At 39.9% G+C, this 27,332-nt stretch overlaps 1 protein-coding gene and 1 non-coding gene across 2 annotated transcripts in view; both read right to left on the bottom strand.

The window, feature by feature from the left end:
• Positions 1-27,332, bottom strand: part of LOC147307892 (receptor-type tyrosine-protein phosphatase N2-like) — a 216,082-nt gene that overhangs the window by 158,116 nt on the left and 30,634 nt on the right. Inside the window, exons 4-9 of the mRNA XM_086270826.1 lie at positions 19,510-19,624; positions 18,680-18,821; positions 15,936-16,308; positions 14,039-14,359; positions 13,433-13,473; positions 3,713-4,086 (exon numbers count right to left, since the gene is read on the bottom strand). Of these exons, the coding sequence (XP_086126952.1) occupies positions 3,713-4,086; positions 13,433-13,473; positions 14,039-14,359; positions 15,936-16,308; positions 18,680-18,821; positions 19,510-19,624 (1,366 nt within the window). The remainder of the gene's footprint in view (positions 1-3,712; positions 4,087-13,432; positions 13,474-14,038; positions 14,360-15,935; positions 16,309-18,679; positions 18,822-19,509; positions 19,625-27,332) is intronic.
• Positions 4,447-4,538, bottom strand: trnas-gcu (transfer RNA serine (anticodon GCU)). The gene is given in 2 exon segments: positions 4,447-4,482; positions 4,502-4,538. It is a non-coding gene; the product is annotated as a tRNA-Ser (tRNA).

The following is a 27,332-nucleotide window of genomic DNA, read 5'->3' as shown; positions in this document are numbered from 1 at the left end:
AATAAACTGCTGCATGTATTTCCCATTTCCCTAATGTCTAATGTCACCTCAGAGAAATGATGTGTTTGCACAGTACTGTATGCAACCATGTTTGAGGAAACAAGAAGCATCTGTGAATTATGTATCAACATTAAATGGTGTTAATACATAGTTTTTGTTATTGCCACTAGTTAAAAAGTATCAAGAGATATTACTGGATTCTTTGATCTAAAGAAACCCTAAAGCTTGCTGACTTTACTGCTAAATCACAGTATGACATGGAGCAGTCAGGTACCTGGCAGCACAAATCACATGTTCTTTAAAAGCTAGAGATGACTACTGGTGGCCCAGACTCTCACTGCAGTCCTCTGCTTTTATCATCTTCTGCTTGTTGTTTGGTTTAATACATTCGTTTTCATCACTCTGTCCCTGTAGTCAGACGTAGCAAGGAAAAATGTCCAAGGTTTTCTCATTGCTCAAACAAAAAGCTGTGGGGAAAGATGTGGCTACTGAGACTAGTCTGGCTCAGAAGATGGCTTGTTTCACAAGAAGACATTCTTTCAAGGGCCTTTTTCTTACTGGCACATTGCGAAGTGGCATTTTTCCATGTTGTGGTTGATGCTGCACTTCACTCTCAAGAAGAGGTTTGACACAAAGTGAACTGTCAAGGACAACTTTGGTGTTCTTTTGAAGTTCAGCAATCTCATAGAAATGTCAAGAGTCACTTTGAAGAGTCACTGTAAAGGGTTAGAGAGGAATCTGCTGAGTACAGTGACTGAACACATCTTAAACCTTCCAGCTGTTCACCTAGGATCAGAGCAAAGCAGCCTCTGAGCCCGTTTCATAAAGTTACAGGAGCTCAACCATGATGTTAAAGGTTGCCGTCAGAATTTCTGCAACACTGTCAAAGTAGTTTTTGTGAGCTTTTGTGAGCTAAAGTTTTTTCAAATTAAAAAAAATAACTTGGTTCTGGCTCCACAGAAGAAAACCCGGTGCTTTGTAATTGTTCTTTTAACCATATATTTAGTTAAAATGTTAAGAGAATCTACAGAAAACAAAGAGTAATACAAATCTAACCCATTGATAAGATCTTTCATCTCATACTGTTAGATGCTGCAGCCGTCGCAGGGATACAAAGGTATCCTTTTGCAGCCCCACCTTGAGGCACCGTCTGCAGATAGCAACAAATTATAAGTAATAAATCTGTCAGTCAGTAGTACACACATTTGTCCTGTGTTATCAATGTTTATACTTGTGTATGATGTATGGGGAGGTCAGGTGAGTCTAAATCAAACACTTAATACAAAACTAAGAAATAACGCTTTATTTTAGCACCAAGAGGTTTTCTCACATGCGGAAAGCAGCCGTAGCTGAGGCTAGTCTTGTTTAAGCTAAAGTCACAGTATTTTTACTTCAGTTATCAAAGGTCTGTTTGGAGAGGAGAGGAATAACATTTGAACGGTAAATAGAAAAGTAATTGAGCAGCTTTACACTACAAGGTCTTTAAGTGTTTTCTAACTATAATGCACACACCCTGACGGATACACTGCGGGCACTTTGGCATTCAGGATCTTGCCCAGAGAAACTTCAACGCACCGGCCCACGGGAGCCGGGGATTACACTACTGACCTTAAGATTGACGATCGATTGGTGCTCATGAGCTACAACCAAAGCGCCTTAACATTGCAACATTTAATTTTGCATTCGCATATTTGACACTTTTTATTGCCTTGAAATTTTTCCGCACTTCATAAACACAAGTCATCTAATTTAGAATTTCTCTTTCTTGTAAAACATAAATACATTTGATTCTCAAGAGCAGATGTGACACTAAGCGGCTCTATGGGTAAAGAAGAATCATTCAACCTTACTGAATGGGGCTTTTGAAGACCATGGTGATTAGAAATTAGGTTTCCTATTTATACTGTAATGATCTGTATGCTACAGTTGAGTGACGTAAAGTAAGTACAAAGAAAAAGCTTGGACTAAAACGGACATCATATTGTGCTTAAATAAAAACTCCTTCATTCAGCATATGAAAGCCTTGAGTAGGACCTCCACACCAACATCCCAGAGATGTTTTTTCTCTATAACATAACATTTAAGGCTCTTCTGTTGTATAGCTCAGAGTGTCGAGTAACAAGGACAAAAAGAAAGAGACTTGCCAAAGACCTTGAGCCAGAATTACACCCGCTTCAGCTGAAAGGCGAGCATGAAGGAGTTTCAAAACCAGACACAGGAAAGAGGATTTCTAAAGAACTTCAACCTCAGACTTGAGGAACAGAGGAATCAATATGGAAACGACCCTGTCCTTTGTGTGAGTAAGAAAGAAGGAAAAAGATGCCCAGTGTGCTCTTGTTGCATTCTGGGTAAAATTTGCAGGGACAAAGAACGAGGGTTTGCAATTTCTCACGTGGAAAGCACATTTCTTTCTTCACCTACTGTGAAAAAAGCTGGTTGATCGCTACTGTGGATTACCCAAAACAAAGGTGAAAGAAAGTTTCTGTATAAGCTCTAGACTCGAGATATGCATTTTGAAAGATAAAAAAGATAAAAAATTTTACTTTCTACATTTTCCAACCTCTTCAACATCCAAGTGGGTCATTGGTGACCTACATAAAGGCAGAGTTAAGTTGGATTTCAGCCACATGACTAAAAAACATTGATTCATAAGTTAGAACATGTTGCCTTTCAAACTGAACAAGCATCTGGCTTTCTGTTATTAGACTTTTATTTTGACATGCTATGAAATTTCCATGAAAAAGCCAACCTTCAGTTCAGTGAGGTTTCCTAGCATTTGTTTATGCACAGCACTTCAGGAACCTTGAGACCTGGACTTGCTGCCACAAAACCCTAATTCTTCTTTTTCTGTTGTAGATTTTCTAATGTGCTCAGGATCATCATCCTACTGCAAGGCCCAGTTTGGGCCAAGCTTTAACTGTTGGACAGATAGCCTCACATTTGACTCTAGAATACACTGACATACACAGTTCATTGTTCACTCAATGACTGCAAGGTGCCCAGGTCCTGTGGCTGCAAAACAAGCCCAAATCTCCTCCACCACTGTGCTTGACACTTGGTATGAAGTGTTTGCTGATATGCTGTGGCACTGTGCATTGGTCTCCTTGAACCAAAGAACATTGTTCCAGAAGTCTTGTGGTTTGCGAACCTAAACCATGTTGCCATTTTCTTCTTAAAGTAAAGAGTTTTCCTAGGGGACCCTTCCAAACCACGGGTACTTCTTCAGTCTTTTTCTAATTTTACTGTCAAGAACTTTAACATTGAATATTCTAACAGAGGTCTATTGAGTCTGAGATGGAACTTTTTCTAAGCATTGCACAATCTGACTTTGGGGTGAATCTGCTCAAACAGCATCTCCCGTGGCACTGTGTAAACACACGCCTGAATGCTACAGAGGCTTTAATAGAAGTAGTTGTCACACTTTCTAATGATCAATTAATCAGCTCCATTTCATTACAGCACCTGGCTGCAACTTACCCTTTTAATTTATATTATTTTCTAATTTCTGGAAGCAGTAAAAGTGTACTTATTTCACCTGAAAATAAATGATAAATGCAAAGTGAATTGTAATTTTGATTGATTTTTTACTCTTCAAATACTGTCCATCCATCCACCTACCCATTAATTTTCATCCACTTATTTTCAAATATGTCTCCTTCAAAATTCAATTGCAGTTTGCCTTTTACATGTTCATCATTAAATCTGTACTCACTCTGTGTCGGTGATGACATAGCCAAAGACATCATCATCTTTCTTCATCTTGCTGGCTTTGACGTCCAACTGTAGCTCAGGAACGTGCATCGTCTTCTTGTGAGGTTCATCGTACACGAGAGAAGCAGGAGGGGGTGCCACCTCCTTGATCCAGCCTGCCACCTCCAACAGCTCCTCTACAGACTGGGTGGTATCCTTCTTTTGCACCGCCACCCCTACTTCGCTAGTCCGACTCTGGACGTTTTCCAGCCCCACCTGCTGCCCTCTGGGTGTTTGACTGGCATCGTCATAATGGTTTTTAGCTGGGGGAGGTCCGGTGAAGGAACTTTTGTCAAGGTAGGCGAGAAGCTTGGTGAAGAGGCTGCCACTCTCCGTCTGAAATAAGAGCCAATGAAATATCGTGGGTAAATAGACTGGTTCTTATATGATGCTTTTCTACTCTAACTGCGCACTCAAAGCGCTTTATACAACTTGCCTCACTCACCCATTCACTTTCTTTTTTCCTATGTAAGTCCTTCTATCTAACATTCTTACGTACTCATAGGTTAATCGGAGAGCAACTTGGGGTTAGTATTTTGCCCAAGGATATTTGGCCCGCAGACTGGAGCAGACAGATCAAACCACCAACCCTTACAATTAGTGGGTGATCTGCTCTACCACCTGACCTACACACAGCCACCCCAAAACTAGGTTTCCGTGTAGCAGGAACAAGTTTCTCCCCTCACTGTAGTAAAGTGACTCTGGTGAGACTTGAACCCACAATCTTTGAATTTCATCTGACACAAACCAATAGCAATCCAATGTGCTATCCATTGCACCACAGAGCCTGGTAAGACAGTAGATGATCCAACTGTTACACAGAACTTAATTTATTTCAGACACCTAATTAAAAAAAATACAAACCTGACTAATGAGCTCAATTTTAAGCTTAAGACACTTAAGACATAGTGTCTCTAAAAGAACATGAGGCAACGTCTGTAGCAACCATATCTAGGGATGGGTATCGTTTAGGTTTTATCCGATACCGGTGCCAAATCGGTACTTTTGAAACGGTGCCGGTGCTCAAACGGTGCTCAAACCGGTGCTTAAAGAATGGAGAACACAAAATTGGTCCAAAAACCTCTCATGTTCAGCTGGTTTTTTGTAAAAAGATAACAATGTTAGCCTTTTCTGCAGCTATAGGGGATTTATGGTATCACTCTTGGCTGGAAGCAGTGCTTAAACAATGGAAAAAACACAAACTTTGTCCAAAACCTCTCATGTTTAACTGTTTTCCACTTTTTCTTTGGTCATTTTAGCCTTTTTGGCCAGGGAGTATCTGCCATCAAACAAGAGGACAGCCGCATGTAGCTATGATGATGTTTGCTAGTTCACCTTACATGCATTAATGTAATAACGTGGTTAGCCTACTCAACGTAAATTACACACTAACAACATTAAGCTACTCACGCAGAGAAGAACGGCTGCTGCTGCATCATCATCCGTCATCATTTCTGCTACACTGGCAGGGCCAGGGGCCAGGACTCTATTCTTCGGGTTTTTTGGGGGATATTGCTAACTCCGGGTCCGATAACAGGCAACCCACGCACAGTAGATGCGCTCGGTGTGAGGTCTCGCAGCAAGCTATCATACGGCGCATTTCTGGGCTTTTTAAAAAAACGCTATGCGTCACCAGGTGTTTCATCGGATTTGAGGTGTTACCTCCTTTGACAGTATCACAGTATCAGCTTAAAGCACTTGTTGCAGGCTGCTGAGTTTGCATCTTTTGCTGTGAAGTACAGCCAGACTTTTGACCGCTTGGCCTTGGGCATTTTTAATCCGTAGCTCTGCATAAAAGAACGCACGTACCTGGACCCGCCTACTATCCTCGGAAACGTAAAATGATTGGCTAGAAGTGTATCACAGCTCAGGAAAAAAAGCACCGAAATGTGCGCTGCTTTTCGGTCTGGTTACTACCGTTTATGTCAGAACCGGTGCCATCATGGCACCGGACACCGGTACCCATCCCTAACCGTATCATAACGGAAAGAATCCGTGTGGTGCTTTTTCTAGTTAAATTGCACTGCTCCCAGCCAGTGCAATGATTTGCAAATCCCATAAACTTATGTTTTATTCACAGTGGGACACAGAAAATAAATCCAATCAAATGTGTAAACTGAGAAAGTTAACAATTTTAAGAAAAAACATCTGATCGTTTTAAATTTGACGGCAGCAGCATGTCTCAAAAAAGTAAGAACAGTGCCATGTTTACAATGTGCAGCATCCATTCTTCTTTTAAAAACAGTCCATAAACATCTAGGAAATGGGGAGACCAGCTGTAGGACTTCTGGGAGAGGTATATTATCCAATTCTTGTGTGATATAATATTCTAGCTGCTCAGCAGTCCAGGGTACTCTTTTTCCTATTTTCATTTCATTTCATTACAATTGCTTTCAGTTGCTGAAAGATCTGGACTTAGTGGCAGGCTAGCTCTGCACCTGGACTCTTCTAAAACTGTACGAAGCCATGGTGTGATAATAACAGATGAAGAATGTGATTTATCACAGTCTTGCTGAAATATGCAAGACCTTGCCTGAAATATGTGTCATCTGGATGGGAGCATTTGTTGCTCTAAAACCCACGTATACCTTTTAGCATTGAAGGTGCCTTTCCAGTAGAGCTGGGCGATAGAACGATAACGATATGTATCGCGATATAACTTTTACTCGATAGAGAAATTAAGCTATCGCGATAGACCTCGCCGCTCTTGTCCTCTTAAAAAAAAAAAAAAAAAAAAAAGATCAGCCAATCCAAATTAAGTAGCGCAGAGCCGAACCAATCACAGCCGCAGCGTCACGTCGCGTGACTTGTAACGTACAGCACAAGTGCCAAGCCGCACGTGTGTTTGTTTGGGAAGCAGCCAGCGGGTAATGGAGGAAATGAGTGTGCCGACTAGAAAAATCAACCGAGCGTGACCGAAGAGAAAACAGATAATGGTTCCAACGCCGGAGAGATTGTCGAACGGAAGAGCCATAGAAGTTCCGTAGTGTGAAGGTATTTTGGCTATTTCAAGTCTGACAAAAAACAGAGTAGCGTGCACTGTAAATTGTGCCGAAAGCAAGTCTGGAAATACAATGAACTGGTGCATGCGTCACACTGTGCGCCGCGTTATTGTTTCGGTGAAATGAATTTCTACAATACTGTTACTGTTAATTCTACTCCCTGCAGTGTTTAAATGCTTACATATACACACAGTTACTGTCCGTCCACACATACGACTCGGTTCTGCTTCTGTGCCCCAGCTTTGTTTACTTTTTCCCACCGAGGCTTCTAGACTTCTGATTGGCCAATATTTCTGCACGGTTAGGAATCGAGCGCCACCTGCTGCTTTGGCATGTTCATAGCAGCGTTTTCCTTCATTTCTCCCTTTATGTGTGGACGGGATTATTTTTTAAAACGAAAACGGAAAATCTCAGTTTTCAAAAATACCCGTGTACGTGTGGACGTAGCCTCAGTCTCTGACTGGAAGCGCTAATTCGTCATTCGGCTTTTGTCAGACTAAAGTAACTGTTAAAACTGTTTGAAAAGCTAAGCTATACAACAAGGAGAGATTGAGAATTTCCTTTTAGTTCTCAGTTTATTTGATATTGACAAAAGTTAGTCAGTTTTGTCTGTTCTTCTGTAAAACAAACTAAGATTTATTTTTAGAATTTAATATTTTGTTTCTAAGTGGAATTGACAATTTAGTAGTCTGTTTCGTTTGTTCTATTTTGAAACCTAAACGCTTTAGCGGCTGCCTTTTGTGTAGTTTGCAATATTTGCCTTTATTTATCTGAAAAAGTCTCATGTTCCTTAAGTACATCTACCCTGTTGAACTTATTATGGGAAATAAATATTTAAATAAAAACAAGCTGCTGATTATTTCACATTTTACTTGTGAGCAACGGCACATTTAAATCTTACAAATATAGTTATTTGGCTTATATCGTGATAGATATCGTTATCGCCTGAAATGAAAAAAACATATCGTGATATGAAAAAATCTCATATCGCCCAGCTCTACTTTCCAGATGTGCAAGCTGCTAATTCCAATGGCTCGAATGCACCCCCAAACCATCAGAGATCCGGGCATGGATCCATCCTACCTTGTGCCAATAGTTCAGGCTGGTACTGGTGGTTTAATGCCGTGGGAGTTATTTTCTTGGCACATTTTTGATTATTTAGTATCCACTGAGCATTGTTTAGCCTACCTGATGGTTGCTTCCAGCAAGATAAGGTGCCATGTGACTAATCTCAAACATGAAAATCAGTTCACTGTACTCAGATGGCCTCTACAGTCACCAGATCACAACCTAATAGAGTACCTTCGGGATGTGGTGGAATGGGAAATTTGTCTGTAGCCAACAAATTTGCAGCAACCGTGTGCTGTTAGGCATACTTAATGAAGTGGCTGTTAAGTGTCTAATGAAACAATATTGAATCAAGTTCTTTTTCTTTTAAACTGAACTTGTGGGAGTTTTCCTGTTGCTGACATTAGCGTGTTGGCGATCTGCAGCTACAGGCATGAGGAAATAATTGCCTTGAATCAAAGAACAGCCACCCTGTCAGACTTATGCTGAATAGGGTTTTAATATGCTATTATTCTTCTGGTCCTAGCTTCAGGGTAATTGCTCGTCTTGTCAAGAACTACATCTCACTGCAGCAGCAATGCCATGTGAGCTAAAAACATAGTTTGTTCTGTCTCTGAGCACTTTGAAATACAATCTTCTTTGCAACTTCAAATTGTTTTTTGGGACCAGCAAGATGCATCAGCCTGGAGGGAATTTTCAACGAGCAGAAACAAAATAAGAAATGAGTACAAGAAATAAGCACAGAGAAGACGTTGCTTCTATTCCGGCGTTGATTTCAGCAAATCTTATCATAAATATATTTTTCGCTACAAAACACAAATAAAAAGTAGTTGAAAATGACATATTACATTTTATTTGTAAAGTCAGATATATGGACAAATGAATAACAGTCCCACAGTCACGAAATCCCTTTCACTAAGCTGAATGGGTTTTTATCAAACACTGCAGCAATAGATAACTATTGCTCTAAAGGTAGTGCAGCATTTAGTTATGTGTCAGCATGTTATCTGACATAAAGCTGTGTGATAAACATCAGTCTTCTGGATTGGAAAGTTGTGTATTTGTTTGTGTTTATGGACACATAATGACATAATGTCAATGTGGAATTTTTGCATTCTGTAAAAATGAAAAATATTCATTCTTTCCTTATATCTATCTATCTATCTACCGTAATTGTCGGGCTATAAGCCGCTACTTTTTGCACAAGCTTTGAACCCTGCGGCTTTTAGTCAGGTGCGGCTTTTCTATGGATTGTCCCTGATTTTTGTCATATCGTAAGACGATTTGTTTTGTTTGTTCCGCTGTTGTACGGCACTACGTTGCCTGGCGGAAGGGCATGTGATCAGACACACAGTATCGGGGTTCAAGAGTGGTATGTTGGTCACATGTCCATCCGCCAGGCAACATAGTGCCGTACAAGTAGCTCGAAAAACAAACTTCAAAGTAGCGCTACACGTTCAGCGGGAGTCGTGGATGGTGTGCGGCAATAAACTTGCGAAAAGCAAGTTATGCTCAACTCCACCGGTGGAATCTGACAGCGTGGAAAAGTGTGAAAACATCCATCCATCCACCTGAGCCTAAAAGGTAGTCTGAATCTATTTTTCTGGTGTGTAGGTTATTGTTATGTACTACATTTGTTACTCGTTTTTGAAGCACAGCACATGTTTCGTACTTGTAATTACTGCTACTTGTACATATACCTAAAAAGTTGTGCAAATATGTACCCATAACTTGTTTTTCAAAATATTAATAAAAGAGATGTGTCTCCAAACAGCCATCTCTTTCCTGACAATTCGCTTTGTGCATATTCTCTTACATATGATAAGTCAACATTGAAACACCTGCGGCTTTTAGTCAGGTGCGGCTAATGTATGTACAAAACAGGATTTTCCCCTGATTTTAGCTTGTGCGGCTAATATTCAGGTGCGCTTTGTAGTCCGGGAAATACGGTATCTATCTATCTATATATCTATATATATATATCTATATCTATATCTATATATATATATATCTATATATATATCTATATATATATATATATATCTATATATATATATATCTATATATATATATATATATATATATATATATATATATATATATATATATATATATATATATTAGGGGTGCAACGATACACAAAATTCACGGTTCGGTTCGGTTCGATACTTTGGTGTCACGGTTCGATATTTTTTCGATACAAAAAAAATGTTCATGCCTTTTTAATTTGTCATTTATTAAAATTATAAATATATATTTTAACTCAAAAGTACAGTTTTTAAATTTAACCCTAACCCTTGTGCGTGTTTTTTATTTTGACAGCGAATGCGCACCTGCGGACCACTTATGTGCAGCCCTGGTTATTTAGCTCGTCATATCGCAGCCACAGAAATTCTTTTGTCCATGAAACCATAAAGCTGCACTTTCTTTTTGCCTTATAGTCTCATTTGTCATAACTTCTCCGTTTTGTGGTAAACTTTTCTTTGGCTGTCACTTCTTCACCCTGACCTGTCTTATTTGGCTCAGCAGAACTAAAATATATATGCTGCTGGTTTTACACACGCACTCACATAAGCTCAGCGATTCTCTGCGCGATCAACCTCTCAAGTGTTTAAGCTTGCTGCGGGAGATTTCACTTGTCATGTTTGCGTAGTAAGCTAACGATTAATAAGACGATGTCAGAGGAATTGGTGCACAAATTATCATCACTCACAGATCAGTGCTGTCGCTCTCTATACACAGTTCGCACGATTGCAAAGTGAAAGCAAAAAAACAAGCGCAAATTCAAACGCAATTTCAATATGTCACATATTGACAGTGGCTCACCGATGCCAATGACATAATTACCCAGCTACATTTCTGAAAGAATGCGAAAGCATTGACATATATTTTCCTTCCTACAATAGCCCGACGGGCAGGGAAGAGATAGATTTTGGTAGCCCGACTGAAAAAAATTGCTAGCCCCAGGACGTCGGGCTAGCGATATTGCAAGCCCTGTATCTGATTGAGGAATCACTCATCTTTGGAAAAGAGAGTTTATTACAGAGAAATGTCTCTTTCCAAAATAAAAGCTATACTATCCGCTTCTTCTGGGCTATATTCTCAGCAGCATAAGGAGAATCATGTGCTAACGGCTGTTTAAATGACCCGGGTAAAGTTAGTAGCATGCTTGTTGTTTTTGTCTTTGCACTAGGATGATGTCGGCATAAATGTGCAGTCATATTCGTTGTGTTCCCACTAGTGCTTTCAGGTTAATCTCGTTGAAATGACCTTAACGCCACAACATGGCAAATCTCAGTTAACGAGCTACCGCCGATCGCCCTGTGCATGGGGCTAGACGGCCAACACGTTAACGAGCTAACTGCGCTAACACACTAGTTCACACCCATGTAATTGAGCATTGCATGGCACATCCAACATACTGTTTTACTTTAGTCCATGACTGGCTTACCTTCAGGGTCATACGTCACATGAAAACCAAAATAATTCCAAACGCCAGATCTAAATGAGGGTGGGGGAGGTCCATGTTCCAAGGAGAGCTTAACTTCTGTCTTGCTAGCTTGCCCTGCGCTCTTCCTTCTGACTATGCTGTCTGTGTGGAGCGCTCAGTAGATCTGCGCTCGACAGTGCAGCCTAGGCGGAGTAGTCGAACGCAGATTCACTGAGCGCTCAACACAGACAGCATCGTCAGAAGGAAAGTTGATAAAATAAATTACAAATGTTGTATTGTTCGATACATATGCGTACCGAACCTAAAGCACTGTATCGAACGGTTCAATATCGATACGAATATCGTTGCACCCCTAATATATATATATATATATATATATATATATATATATATATATATATATATATATATATGTATATATATATATATATATATATATATATACATACATACACACACACATACACACATATATATACATATATATATATGTGTGTATATATATATATATATATATATTGATCTATAGATATATAGATAGATATAAGGAAAGAGTGAATATTTTTCATTTATATACACTTATATACACACATATATATATATATATTTGTGCTGTCAGCGTTAATCTCGTTAAAATTACGTTAATGCTATAACTGCATTAATCTGGAAAATCTCCATTAACAAGTTACCGCAGATCACCCTGTGCATGGGCCTGCATGGCGTCAACTCGTTAGCGCGGTTAGCTCGTTAGCGCGGTTAGCTCGTTAACGCGTTAATCTAGTTAAAATGGCATTAACGTAATTTTAACGAGATTAATGCTGACAGCACTAATATATCTACATACATACATCAGTAAGTATGAAACAGGACAGATGGAATAAAGGCATTCGTGTTCAGAAACACAAATCAGTAGAGTTTCTGACTATTTCACAAACTGCCGTGATGACCTGTTGTCATGGCTGTAGTCACATGTCTGGACAACACAAACATTTTAAATGCATGAAAAAAAAATTAGCTTGTTTTAGGGTTTTCACATTTTTAACAGATTGAAATTTCCGCTTTTAAATCAGCCACGATCCATTTAATGTCAAACTAAAGCATTTCTGCATGCACAAGTCTTCTTGTTTAAAATGCAGCACTAAAGTAACTGGTTAGTAGTGTGTAACACATCACAGTCTGTTGGTTATTCATAACCCGCGAGCGTTCTGATGTCCTTCGTGACAGGACTTTCTTGATTTGGTTGGTTCTCACGTCTGTCTGGAGGTGAAGAAAAAAACCTCTGTTTCATCAGAGATTGTAATCAGGTATGCATTGACTTTAAGATGTTCCTCTGTCATTAAAATCAAGGTTCTGTCAAAGTGCAAATGAAATTGGCTTTAAAGATCCTTTGTTGCCTCTATCAGGAGGAATTTTAAACAGAACAAACGCACATACTGACTGATGCCTTGCTGAGAGCTTATAATCGCCCCTCTATCTGGTCATAATTATTTTTATTATGTAGCTTAGTAGTTTAGTAGAGTCCAAGACAAATTTCCTCTTGGAAACAATTAAGTATCTATTGGTGATCTATCCGCTGAAATTTTAAAACTTTATAGCAGAATCACATTTGGTTTTTTAGACACACATCTCTCTACTATACATGCTAGTATTTCAACCACTGCTTTGAATAAAAGAAATCTGTGAAATACACTAATGAGTTTACTTTTTTTTTTTTACCCAGGTTTCAATTTACAGTATAAAGGACTGAATCAGTACAGCGTCGTTGTTACGAGTTCACCTTGTTTAGCCTTAATTAATTCCAACTCACTCATTTATCCACTGCTCTCCCGATTCCTTAAAAAATGAACATGTTCATATCAGTCCGATTTATTGTGGAAGATTGTCTTCATTATTTGAATAAATAAAAAAAGAATATTATTAGTGCATACTAGCAGTATAACAAATAAAACTTTGGGACTAAAACCTGATCGATTTTGTTTTTTGTTGTCGGCAGTTCATTCTCTCGCAAGAATACTGAGTTCTAGATAAATTCTTTGGGCAGTGATTTCACCCTTGCAAAATTTCATCTCATTCCCTTGTTTAATAAATTACATAACTGCTTACAATGTCAGCCTTGGCTTTGACATTTAAGTCTTCCCTTTCTGCTACTCTGATTGCTTACCTTGTCCTGCATATTTTGCTCCTCTGTCTCCGTGTGACGCTCTGTTGGGAGAAAGAGAATAATCATATTGATACATTTGTGTTTCCATTCAAAGCGGGAGCAGAAAGACAGAAAAAGAGGTGGTTCATGTAAAAATTCATTCAGAGCTAAAAGCTGCCAAATTTCAAGGCCATTTCCTTAAATCAAATTCACCATTCTCTAATATTTTACTGATCTGAATTCACCCCTGTGTAAATTTATTTTTCACTGATGCTGAAAAAACACTAGAAAACGTACATAAATAACATATCCACTGCGCTCTGACCACAGTTTTTAATCATTTAGTTATCTGTTGAGCACTTTTAGTGATTGTGTAAACATGCAAAGCCTGAGTGGCCTCAGTGGACAATAAACCATTAACACTGGCTGGGTTTATGTTCTGCATTGAGCACAGGATGCTTATTTATTTTCACATTGATTTTTATGTTGCACTCTTGTGGCAACTTGAGAGCTCCGTTTTTTTGTTTAATCCAGCCTACACAATTATGCATGTATTATAGACTTACTTTCCATCGCTTACTCAATACTTTAATTGCGTAAGAACAAAACGAATCACTATAAAATTACCTTGAAGTGCTGCCAGTGCGACAGGAGTGCTCTCCTGAGGTTTCAGGGTAGGAGCATTCCCCAGCAACTCATCCCTAGGAACCTCCCCCGCCTCTTCCTCTTCTTCTGCTTCTTCTTCTCCATCACTCATCTCTCCTTCCAGGTCTCTCGGTCCTGGTCCCCTCATTCGGCTCAGGCCTCTGTTTAGTCCCTTGTCCTGATCAACTACCTGTAGAGCCTCAGCTATCAGGCTCGACAGCTGGTCCAAATCCTGCGGTGTCAGCGTATCCATGTCCACATGCTGCCTGTCAACATTCTTCAAAACGTTCTCGATGAACCTCTCTGTAGGAGAGATGGAAGTAAAATAACAATGAAAGACAAAGAAATTATTATCATTAAAGCAGACCAAATATTCTAACTCCACGCTCCATGTTTGCATTCTTGGACTTGTATGATTCATAGTTCAAAATAATATTTATTGATCTTGTGCTGGGTTTTGGTTAAGTCACTCAGTTTACCCTCTGTCAGAAACAAGCTGTTTTAACTGCCTTTCTACTAGCTTTAAGCCAGCTTCCTTCTGATTGGCTGCCCCTCATGACCAGAAGGTTTGAACAGCAGGTGGGTGGGAGAGCTGTGTGTCTGACATGACATCCTCAGTGTATAGATTGCTGGGATTGCATAGTGGCTGCATTATTTGAAATTCTGGACATGTTTATTATGATCGTGTATTTCTAAGAGAAAACAAGAAAAAGCAGAATCAGTCCCCATTAAAACCAGTTATGTAGTTTAGATTAGAGGCAATAGTCTCACTTCTCATGTCTGCTGTCTCTCTTCTGATCTCAGCATTAAATATTTTTAGGTATCTTACTGTGACGATGTGAAAGCTGTGATTTGTAGCAATGAAGCTAAAGCTGTTTATGGAGCTCCTTTCAGGTTTACAGCGAGCTTCAGCTTGGTGTATAGCTGTCCACTTATTTACTATTTACTTGGCATCACATAGCAACCACAGCAGACAGTTGTTTTCATCAGAAAAGCCCTGTGTACCAGCACCAAACAGCAGGCAGACATTTAGCTAGCTAGTGAGCACACAGTGGAGAATTTAGGAGACAGATATTTCCCTCAGGACTCAAAAAAGACACAGAGAATCGATACAAGAGTTATATTCATTAGGTGGACACTGGACTAAATTTAATGCTGTTCTGTTTGCTGGATGCTTATATGAGTTCATGTTCGCTAACAAGTTTGCTAAGTTAAAGTATGAGGGCCTGTCAGTGTGTGCAGGTTTTAATGCACAGATAAAAATGAAAGTTGAACATCTACAACTATCATAAGAACTGGGCGCACTACACGTGATTAAGTTTACCTTTGAGTTAACTTTGAAAGCCTTATAGCAATTATTTAATGGTCCTTGCTGTGAGCTAGTTTTTCCAAAGTCATGCAAATAATGCTCATCTTTATGGAAAAAGAGTACAATGTGGTTTTCACCACAAGCTCTGTGTGTTCAGTGTAGCCACAGAAAGAAAGAAATAATAATAACTTCCTTATAATGAAGACCCAGCCAGCGTCTGACAGCAGGCTAAGGCAGAAACATGCTATCTGATTCTAAGTGTAACCACGCTGTGCTACAATTTCCTTATTTCTATTCAAATTTGCTTTACTTTGAACGATTCTCTTAACTTCCTGGCACCACTTCTGGTATTCTGCATGGTTCAGTCCACTCAAAGAAAGCCATAACTCACAGGTTCTCCTTGTTGCTTGTAATAAAATTATGTAATATCTGGCAACACTGACAGTTCAACATGTGTGTGTTTACATGTTGTAAGAGATACGATTGAAAGTGAAAGACGTCCTGCCTGGAATTTTGCATCTCAAACACGCTGCAGACTATGATGAAATCCATCATGGGTAAAATACATACCATCAACAGACGTGAGTGGGTCCTTGGGTAAGGCCCCCTGAGGCCTTCCCATGTTCACAAGTCTGGATTTCGAGGTCTCCTTTTTGAGCCCAGAATTCTCTATTCTGTTGCTGTAGAACGTCCTCAGGCGCTCGAATGGGCTCGCTCCCCCACTGTGAAGGGACGCATGCCCGGAGAGATACTGCCTCAGGGCGCCCAGGAGAAGGTCACCCTCAGCCTGCGTGGCGAGGAGCTGGTTGGCTGGTGGTCTCTGCTTTTGCACGGGTTGGAACGATGAAAGAGATGAGAAGCTGGAGGGAGGTGATTTCTGAGCTGAAATCTGGGGCTTGGAGCGATAAAGCTCTGCAGGGATGCCGGACTGGAAACGGTCATTCTGGAAAACACAAGCATACTGTACAAAGACACTGATGCTGAAGACACTTCCACCAGCTTTCCAATAGCAGAGCTTTTGCTCTATTTTCTGAGAAACAGCCACACTGTGGGTGAAGGAGAAGTGCATGCCCCTAATACAGTCATTTCAAAACACGACTCTGGATGTGAGCATAAAAGTCCCACCCACCTGCTGTTTGTGAGGGGCAGCCAATCAGGAGAAAGCTGCCTAAAAGGGGAGTGGAATTAAAGGAAAACTACCTCAAATGTTTTGTTTGACACAATGGATGAACTGAGAGGCTATGAAATGTGAATCATCCAAACTCCATTAACTATAGAGAGCTTAAGTAAAAGCCTGAAAATTCCCAACCATATGTTGTAATGTCTCAGAGCAAATAATTAGACCTCGAAATAAACAGACCGCAAGGGACAAAGTATAACTGCAAAGTAAAGCATAAAGTAAATTATAATTACTTTGCATTGCTTGAGCATTCCTGCTGCCTAGAACTTTAAGATGCCAACCATCTCACTCACCAGCCCCTTCATTCCCAGTCATCCCTCTGTCCGATGTTTAATGATGACAAAAAACTGGCTGCGACAGAAAAAAAATCTGACCAAAAAATATGAGTCATGCAGAATTACTATTTATGCAGATGCTGGATCCAAGAAAATGTCCCATCTGCTCGTCACACGTTTAAGGCTGAGACAACGTCCTAAAATAATGGGACCAACTGTATGTGACAAGAATGCAAACCATCCTGACGCCAAAGTACAAAACACAAGCACCCTGCCTTTTTTCTTTCGACACACTTTGGCTTTTCTTTCTTTATAACACCACCAATCCAGTAACCTTCGTGTTAGTGTAGCCAATTTACTTCTAGACAAAATGTATGCAAAATTAAATAGATGTGCATTTGCTGAAAACATCTAAATGTAACGTTTCTTGTTTTTGTTCTTCCACTAGATTTAGAGAGAGTATCTGGATGCATGAAGAAGCACTTTGCTTTATTATTAAAGGCTTCATTTGAACAAAAATGATTATTGAGATGAAAAAGGCCATTTTTGGGGAAAAAAAGTTATTAATCCATTTATGCAATCATATTAACAGATCCATCAGCTACAACAAAAGCAAATTGTCACTGCCGGCTCCATTAACGCCCACCTAAGAGCACAGAAATGGCACAAGCCTGAGTAACGGCAAAATTATCATAACAATACAGACATAAGCCGTTCCTCACAGTTGTCATACTTCTTTATGATTTGTGTGTGCGAGGCCCCCTCTGGTATTTGTTGCTGGCAGTATCTTTATTCATTTACATCCCTCAGTTGGTGATGTTTATGCCACTCGTACCCGAAGGGCCCCTTCAACCCTCCAGCTCCTTTTGGCTGCCACCAAACAGGTGAACCTGGATAGAAAAGGCCATGAGCCTGCAAGCGATGCCTGCAGGCTCCACGCAGTCGTACTCGCTTGGTCCTCAGTACAATTCCCCAGCTGGAAAGAGGCCTCTGCAGGCACAGCAGAGGGACGCAGTCGCGCCTTGAGTTATTAATTAGAGCGGTGAACTCCTGAACTCTCGGCTGGTATTATTTCCCTCATAACGGTCAAGCTGGGAGAAGTCATCAGTTAGGACAGAGAAGCAAGAAAGAAGCGACAGCGAAGGATGACAGCGGACCACCTGCTGTGAAGGTGTGCGCGTTTGTGTCCTTTCAGCGTGTTGTGCGAGCGTGCACTGTATGTGTGCACGCTTTCTTTTCAAACTGAGCCAGGTGGCCTCGAATGGAGGTCGAGGCTAAATGCAGTCATTGGGATAAAAACAAATTCCTCACATATTCTTCGGTTTTCAAATGTGAGAACAGGACCAGCGGGAGCTGAGGTTTATGTGGCACTTCAGCGATATTCTGTCATTTGCGCTTCATTACTTTTGGGCTTTTTTGAATCCTTTCAATTAGCACACTGATAATTGATGTATAGAGGTGAATTAACAGCTCCATATTTTCACACTTGGACTCTACAAGAGGAACTTTGCATGATTCACAGTATACTGGGCCTTGGTGCAACTCAGATCATTCACTGTCAAACAGACCCCAACTTAAACCGACCTTTTCTTTCTGATTAGCTATTTCTCATGAACAAAAGTACAGCAGGTGGGTGGTGCTTTTAAGTTTAGTTTGAAGATCTTTGCCTTCATTGTTTGTAACTTTACCCATGTTTAATTAAAGCTCCCACCTTTGAAGAAGATAATATGTAACAGAAAATAATAAAAAGCATAATAGTTTCTGTTTACTTGCTTGAGGCAAAGAAATTCCAACAAATGGCAAGAAAATCATGAACCGGAACAACCAAGTCCCAGAAGCCAAACAGAGTAAATGTTTACCTTGCTTGGTGCGCTCAAGCTGGAAGTAGATGTCTTGGGAAGGAGGCCAAGGCGCTGCAGGTACATCTGGAGATTTTTGCCGAGTTCTACTTCTACCGGTTTCACCCTTTGGTCCACTGGGTCCATTGCTTGAGCTACTGGCCTGTGAGAGTAGAGAAAAAGATGAACAAAATGCAGAAATTAGTCACTTCAGAGTAGCACAGTCAGATAACTTCATTGCAAAGACGTGCAAATGAATTGTTTTTCCTCCAAATGGAATTATTAACATGATGCCATTCTAAAATTTTCATATATCATATATTAGTATTAGAAAAAAGGCAAAAAAAAGGTCACAAAGTAAAATAAAAAGTAAGAAATTAAAATACTGGCAGCAGCCAGTGCTACCCTTCAGCCTCCGACAGCAGTAGATACACCTGTGGTATAAATTTTAAAATCCTAGGTGACAGAAAACTTCACCTCACTGATATTTGAACTCGTTGAAGATTTTTAGTAGATACACCAATGGTATCCATTTGAAAATCCTAAGTGTTATCTTTCTCGAGTTATTGTTTTCACAAGATTTTCAGACAACTTGACCTTGAGGTCAAGGTCACCGGGATTCTGACTTGTCCAAAATGTTTAGTAGATGCACCTATGCTATCAAGCCCTATGCCGTCTCATTTTCGAGGCATCGTGTTCACAAAGTTTATTGTCCACGCTGCCGGCCTGCCAAGTGGGGTGACGACAAAACTAAATGAAAATTATTAGGAGTAAGATAAAACAGAAGTGCAAATCTACAAATCTACATGTCCTTTGGTCACAAAACTATTTGAGCTAAATAAACATCTGACCTGATCTCAGTGGTGTAGAACGACCCAGTCTGCTGTGGTCTGTAGGGAATCCTTCTCAGTTTGGATAACTCCTTGGACAGAACCTGCTGGGTGGTATCATCTTCCCAGGTCAAACCTACAGAAAGAAACAAGGGGACCCTTTAGAACTAGAAAGACAGGAATACATACGTTAACAGGACACAAGCAGGAAGTCCAGTATTGCCCAGGTGCATATCTACTGTGCACCTGTAAGTCTCGAATGAATTAAAACTGCACTGAAGTACAGAAAAAGTGGGTTGTATGCATGAGCAAAGTGTAGCCGACACGTGGTGAGTATGGGATAGAAAGACGGAGAAGAAATTGCTAAGCATGCAGTAATTTCCCTAAACTCATTAGGTCACTCATTAGCAGAGGAGACGAGGAAACAGCGGGTCGTCCTTGGAGACTCCGGCGAGAGACTGTTTCAGTGACTAAGCAGAAACCGTCTCTCCTCTAGCTCTCCTGCTGCACTTCAGTTGTACAACATGATGAGCTACTTGGGAATTTCTTTTACACATCTTTACTTAAACAAACGATTAAATATTTACACCACTGCCATGATGAAAAAGTGAGGTCAGGGGTTAAACCCAGAATGTGTACATCCTACAGTGAGATCAATGTCCACGTAAAAACAGTAAATAAAGTACAGTGAACCAAATAAAACAATAAATACTACTAGTAAGATGTTTGTTACTTGCCAAGAGATGTGGCTTTGCTTTTGTGTTCTGCATTTATTACCCAAATTTCACACCAAATTTCGAGTAATACCATCTCGGCAATAACGTCCTAATGAGGGAAAATTATTCTGATTCATTTGATTTGATTTGGACATGCTTTTTCCCATGAAACTTTTTAAAACATAAACAAGTTTTGCTCGTCTTTTTCTGACCGCTCATAAACTGCAGTGTGGTTTTATCTATTCTGTGTACTTCTATCCAAAACTTACCCAGGCCATCTGTGAAAGAAGCCATTGTTTCAGACATCAAAGATGATCACAACACGCAAAACATTATAACTAAAAGCATACATAACATTTATAATATTCATGTAGTTTCAGTTAGTTTCCAGAGTGGATTTTCTTGTTTCTGTTTAGTTTTTGTTGTTTGAAAATGTTTAACTTTGGTTTACATTTATTAGCTTAAGTGTTTTTTTTAGTGTTTTTAATTATTACTCTATAGAGCGCACGTGTCAGAGGCAAGCTTTACAGAAGTGAGCACAGGTGTTGGAATGAAAACACGCAGACTTTAGAAAGCAGCTGACTCATAGTCATGTTATATTATTAGATTACATCATTATACGGCACCTGAAGGTTTCTTAATGTTTGTTTTAGTATAAGCAAACCACAAATGTGATGAATAAGGTGGGGCGAAGCTCTAAAGAGAGCTATTTTACAGAATTTATGCACATGTATATTTATGCACAATGAAAGAAATTTCAATATTTCTTTCACTGAGATGAAAGAAATATTATTGGAATTTTCATTAAGTGAAAATTTCACTAAGTGTTTCAGTGAATCTCCTGACCACCTAGTTGTTTTTTTTACATCTCTGATATTTGATTGTGTATTGTGTCCTTATTTGGTATTTATGCATAAGCTATTTGTATCTGCTGTTTAAACAAGTGTTCAAGAGCAAGAACAAATGAGTAGTTTGGACGTTTGTGTCTATTTTCCTCTAGGTAATGATTTTATTACCTAGTTGTCAAGCTGCCACTGCAGCAATGTCAGCCAGACATTCTTGTGGATTTACTGGGCATGTCAAAAAAAAGTGTTGCATTTCAGCAAGTGTACAAAAGGACAAGGCTGATGAGCTGCTTGGGCATTCACGTCTGTTTCTTATACTTAACATGCATTCAAACACAGTTTTTTGGCAACTGAACAGAGGAGCAGGCGCCAACACCAGATGGGGTAGCGGAACGAAATGTTACCGGAAATATGGCCGCGCTGCGCAAAGCACAACACGAACGGAGGCATTTGGCAGATGAGCGATGACGTTGCTGAAAGATTCAAGTAATGCAGACTGTAGCTCCAGCTGTGATGCCACAAGATGTGGGTCCACCACGGAGGACGTGCACTTGAAATGAGAAGGGAAATATCATCCCTGTCAGCTTCACACGCAAAAAAGTGATAGCACATTTTGAGCTGAGGGAACTGAAAACTGGGGAAAATATTGATAGATAACCAAAAAACATGAAGCATGATGGCAAAGAGCAGCCTTAAATCCTGACAGCAACAACCTCATTGGCAATGCAGACCATGGAGAAGTCCGACTACATGAAGTCAAAGTCAGCAGGGACGCAGCCAAACAGATTAGACGTGCATCAGCTGTTTCAAACCAAGTTGAACTAAAAGTTAAAAGCTACCATCTTACTGCCAAAAAAACACCTGTTGTAGAGACAGAATATCAGCGTTTTACTGTTTTAATATAGGATTCCTGTCCTGAATGATTAATGCTACATACCACTGCCTCCATCTGAATATGTGACATGCAAAACAGCCGTAAGTGTGAATAAGCCCCAAACTTCAGTAACAACATTAATGTTTCATAACTTACAGATATTTAAATATAGATAAAGGCAGTCTTTCAAAAGAGGCATTTCAATCATTCACGTGAATGAGAACCAGACGAAAAGGATTACAAGGTTATACAATCCGACAGCAGGAATATGAATTACCACACGGGTTTAGAGAGTTTTGAAACTATGATAACAGAATGCAAAATGAACATTAGAAGAGAAGACCTGAATGTAAAAGGTGTAGAAAAGGTTGCCCGGAGCAACACGTTTTGAAATGAGGATGCTTTTGCTCAAAATTAAGTCTTTCCCGAGGTTTAAAAAAGCCGGAGTCGAGAGTAAACAGGAACGAGGCTGGAGACAAAAGATGGAGGCGATGAGTTCTGAGAAGAGTCACATTCTCTCTCTTTTAGCTCTGTTTAAAGTTTCCACCAACTCCCAAGTGACGTTAATAACCACTTTTCACCAGCTCGTGTCTGCCTGTAGCCGTCTGTTGAGCAGGGAGTGCATGATGGTGTTTTAGAGGTGATTCACAGGATGATTCTCTTTCGCTTTGTCATTTCTCACAGTGAGCTATCACCAATGGTTAAGAGTTGCTTTAAATCCCCAACAAATCTCAGCAAAAGAACATCATCATCATCATCATCAGACCCACTGAAGAGCAAACGTGTGTCGCAGCCTAATTCTTACTGAGAAAACCCAATTTGTGAAAACAAGACAGCCTCCAGAGCAACAGAAAAAATTCGGCGTAACATTAAAATGAAGGAAGAAACAAGATAAAAACATTTAGCCTCCTTTCATATTTAGCATACTGGGAAAAAAACACGAAAATTTTGAAAATGTTCAGTAGAAATGATCTTTTTTTAACTGTTAGTTTTACTTAAAATGTCCATTCCTAAGATTTTAGCTCTATAAGACGCACTGCAGAACAATCAGCATGTTGTGAAACTGGAAAGCGCTGCCAGCAATAATCTCATTGCTGCCAAGATCTCATACCATTTCTAGTTAACCAACAACAGCACCATTTTTTTCCAACTGAATTTACACTTCTGCCTGTATCATTTGCGAATCCAATTAAACAAGCTCAACTCATTTCAGAGCATCTCAGCACCGAGAAACCTCCTTTAGACCCCCGCAAAATGAATTACAACCCCAACTGCCACGAATCAGGCACAAGCCTCTCTTTAACAGCTGCACAGCGTGTCAGGCCAGCTTTCGCCATCAAAGAGACATAAAACCGAGTCTTTAATGGCAGCCACGGTGGCAGAGAAAACGGGCGTTAGCGGCGGGTGAACAGACGGCATCTGACACGACAGGTTAATAAACGTTGGAGCCCCTGCCAGGATATTCAGAGTGACTCCGCGCATCTCACAGACTTAACCGACCACAGAAAAGCGGGCAGGAGGTTGTCGGCCAGCTGAAGTATGAGGTGAAGGTCTATCAGAGTTTGAAGCTTTCACAACTAAATAAATGAGACTGTGGTCCTGAAAGAAATTGGACTGAATTTAAAATGCGATGATGTACCTGCAAGGACTCATGGACTATGGAAAGCTTAAGGACATAGGTTGTTACATTGTAACAGGTTGTTAGATTGTAAAGCCCCTTAAGGCAATTTTGTAATAAAAAAAAACCTTTGTGATTACAGTTATTTAAATAAAAGGTCTTTGGAAAATGAAATGCATGTAGCTTGAGGAGGTTAGAGGTCAGAAAAAGACGTTTTGGAAATGCTCCAGTTCAGTTTGCATTTTCTCAACAATTTTGTATTGCACGTCCTCCACAGTTAATAAATGATGCCCGCCTGCTCCACAAATACCATCGGCCGTATTCACTAAGAGTCACGCTAATTACAACCATGGGCAAAAACACTGCAGCCTTCCACCAGTTTAGAACTTGATTTATCAGCCGCATTTATGCAAATTTAATTTCCACAACCTGAAGTCCAATTACAATCACTGCGGTCCTACAAAACAGCAGACAGCAAGGTGAGAAACTTTTTGGATCACTGGGTAAAAAAGTCACGACATGTCTTTGCCAACAAATCCCAAACACTCTGAAAATAGAAGCGATGTAGAATGCTGACAATTTTCAACCGTGTGTATATATTTTTTGTAAATTACTAAAGAATCAAAGAATCACACTTTAGTCTCAGATTCAGAAGATCTTTGATTATCCCTGAAGGCATACTGTTTATGTGACAGATGCTTAAATGAACGAATGCTGTAGAACTAAATAGGATAAAACACAGCAAAAACACAAGAAAGCAGTGGGATACAAAATTGTGAATCACAACGTTTTTGATTTTTCCAAGTGAAAATGTTCAGTTTTTTAGCAACATGAGCAAAAGATCCCACGGGGAAAAGAGGAAGGGAACTCGTGGCATGACTTACAGTGAATTTGGAGCTGTAGAACATAAGGAGTCATGGGACAACTGATAATAATGATAATAATAATGATAAAGGCAAGAGTTATCTACTGTTAAGTCTCTCAAAGGTGGTGCGGGGAGGTTAGTGTGTTTTTGATGTCGTGTGCGAACTAAAGAGGACCATCGTTGCTGTGGGCGAACAGCAGCTGTGACCCTGACGAGGTGGCTTTTCAAATGACTTCACATCTGCAGGGCCTTTAGTGAGCAGTGCGAGTGGGAAGAGGGTCTGTGTGTGTGTGTGTGTGTGTGTGTGTGTGTGTGTGTGTGTGTGTGTGTGTGTGTGTGTGTGTGTGTGTGTGTGTGTGGGTGGTTAAAGGGGGAGAAACAGAATTGCAGCAACAACTTTGTGAAAGATTCAAACCGTTCACAAAGAAAGAGAGAGGCAAATGTACTGTGTGCTAAAGGTTAAATCTCGTCTGATTTTTGTAGTTTCGATATTACCCCTGTTGATAATAATAACGCTGTTACTAAATGGGCGTACAGTGACATTAACCACACTCAGAAAACACAGACAGGCTCTACAGTGACAGACGTATAGAGTTTATGAGGATGTACGTAAATGGACTGGTATTTGTATAGTGCCTTTTGACTCAATTGGAGCACTCACAACACTTTTTTTTTTACTACACACACATTCATACAGCACTTTTATCTTTGCTCAAGCGCTTTTTTATCTGACGTTCATTCACATCAGGGGCAACTCTTGGTTCTGTGGTCAGTCCAACGTCTGTGGGATGGTGGCGAACCTGTTTGTTCTCTCACAGGGTTGGACCTATAGGTTAACTAGGTGGGAAAAAAACTAGTTGTTTGACTTAAACATCTGGGTTGGTTATGGATGAGCTCATAACATTATCCATTTATTAAATGAGTTCTTTATAAAAACAAAATTGACATCTTTTTTATGTCTCTCTTTGACATCCGTTTAATAGCCACCCAAAAATGTTGTGTCATTAGTGAGAGCTGCAAATTAGCTTGCGTTACTCAATTATAGAACAATAACTAACGTAAATAATTAACCAAAAATAATCAGAAGAGCCTGTGAGAAGATCCCACAGTAAGGTGTGGACTGAAGCCTGACTGTAAAAATTGGCCAATTCCATTTTTGGCCTTTTATGTGCACTTCTATCATCGGCGGTTCCACCAAATGTCATAAAGTTTGGTGTCACATTTGACCAGGCTCTTAGTTTCAATAATTATATTGATAATCTTTATATTTCATCTATGAAGTATTGACCCCATCAGTGGAATGGTGTCCAAATCAGAATAAGAAACGATTAAGTCATCTTACAAAAAGGTCCAAAATCCAGCTGCTGCACTTAATAGGTCTTCTAAGTGTTTCATGTGTTTTGTCATCTTTGCACCTGCTTTAGTTTAAGATCTTGCTGATCACTTTCAGAGCTCTGTACAGTAAAATGCCTGTTCACATTAGCAAGCTCTTGCTTCTGCTCTATAATATGCAGGTCACTGAGGGCTTCAGACTTCAGACCAAATCTTGTTGTTCTACACTGAAAACCAAAGGAGACTATCCATTGATATGCAAGATTGTGGCTCCTAAAAGATGGAATGCATGAGCATTACATTTGAGATCTGATGAAATTACTGAAATGTTTATTTAAGCATTTAATGGATACTGTTATGTCTTAATATTTGTATTTTATATTTGTTGATTGTGGCTGTGGGGCACTTTGTGATCCTTATGTAGAAAGGTGCTGTATAAATACATTTTACTTACTTACTATTTTTAATATGGTTCCTGTGCACTCTTTTATAAATGAGGCTGCTCGTCACTCCCTGCTGGAAAGCACCAAGCTCGGCGCAGCAGTGACTGACGACTGATCATTATGTGTTTGCCCTGCAAACAGATTAAAAAGCGGCAGGTGTATGCCATAATGGAGACATGTGCATATTAATTTGTACATCAGATAAGATGTTAAGAGTGAAATCATCTGGGTGAAAAGCTTCCTGCATGTTGGATCAGCTGACTGATCATAAACCGGCTTCATGTGCTAACACAGTGTCATGCTATCATGGGACATGATGCACTGAGCTTATCCATCACCTGCTTCTCCTTGGAGCAGATCAACATTTTGAAGAAACAAACTATTTTTTCCATGAAGCTGCAGCCAAAACACCATCAGCAGCTCAGCTTATTGGGAAAACTGGAAACAAGACTAGAGCTTCCCAGTGACTCTTGCGATGTGAAAACCCTAACAGAAATTCAATGTCAAAGGGAATAAACATAAAGTATTTGCCTAAATGTCCAGATATCGGTCTGACTGTGGACTCTTCTTTCCACGTGCGCTTTTGTGAATCAGGACATCAGTTCCCATATCCTAAAACAGAGCTGATGGGCATATGGGCGTAGGATCGTGTTTGTAACAGGGAAAGCAAAAGGACAGAGTAAACCGCGTTACCTTTTTAGTGGACTAGCCGAGCCTGAAATGCAGATGCTTTAGTGTCTTTAGAGTTTTGTCCTCCCTAATGGCTTCTGCAGACAGCCGGGCCCAAACATCTCATTTGCATAATTCATTTCACTTCAGAGCTCCTGACAAATGCCTCCAAACTTGTCGCCTCTGTGAAATCGGAATATTTCTCTAGCTCTCCCGCTGAGCTCCGATTCGGAGAATTAAACCAGAGGACTTTTTTTTTCTTTTTTTGGAGAGGGGTGGGTAGAGGAAAGGGAGGAAATGCACTAAATCGAGCTCAAAAGAAGGATGGTGTAATAAAAACACGAGAGAAAAACTCCTCCCAAAACAAATGTACTTTTTTGAAATCATTCTCTTTTGAGTGGTCAAGCACAAAAGACTGGACTTTCTTTTTTTCCTGCATACATGAGGTCCTGTCATTCAGAGCAAAGCTGGATGATGAAAGG

This window comes from Aulonocara sp. 'chitande type north' Nkhata Bay, linkage group LG18 (genome assembly GCF_057382095.1).
Source record: "Aulonocara sp. 'chitande type north' Nkhata Bay isolate Kocher_YH1m ecotype deep benthic linkage group LG18, A_spYH_male_GT1.1, whole genome shotgun sequence".
Classification (NCBI taxonomy): Eukaryota; Metazoa; Chordata; class Actinopteri; order Cichliformes; family Cichlidae; genus Aulonocara; species Aulonocara sp. 'chitande type north' Nkhata Bay.
This window is presented reverse-complemented; position numbering and strand designations above follow the sequence as displayed.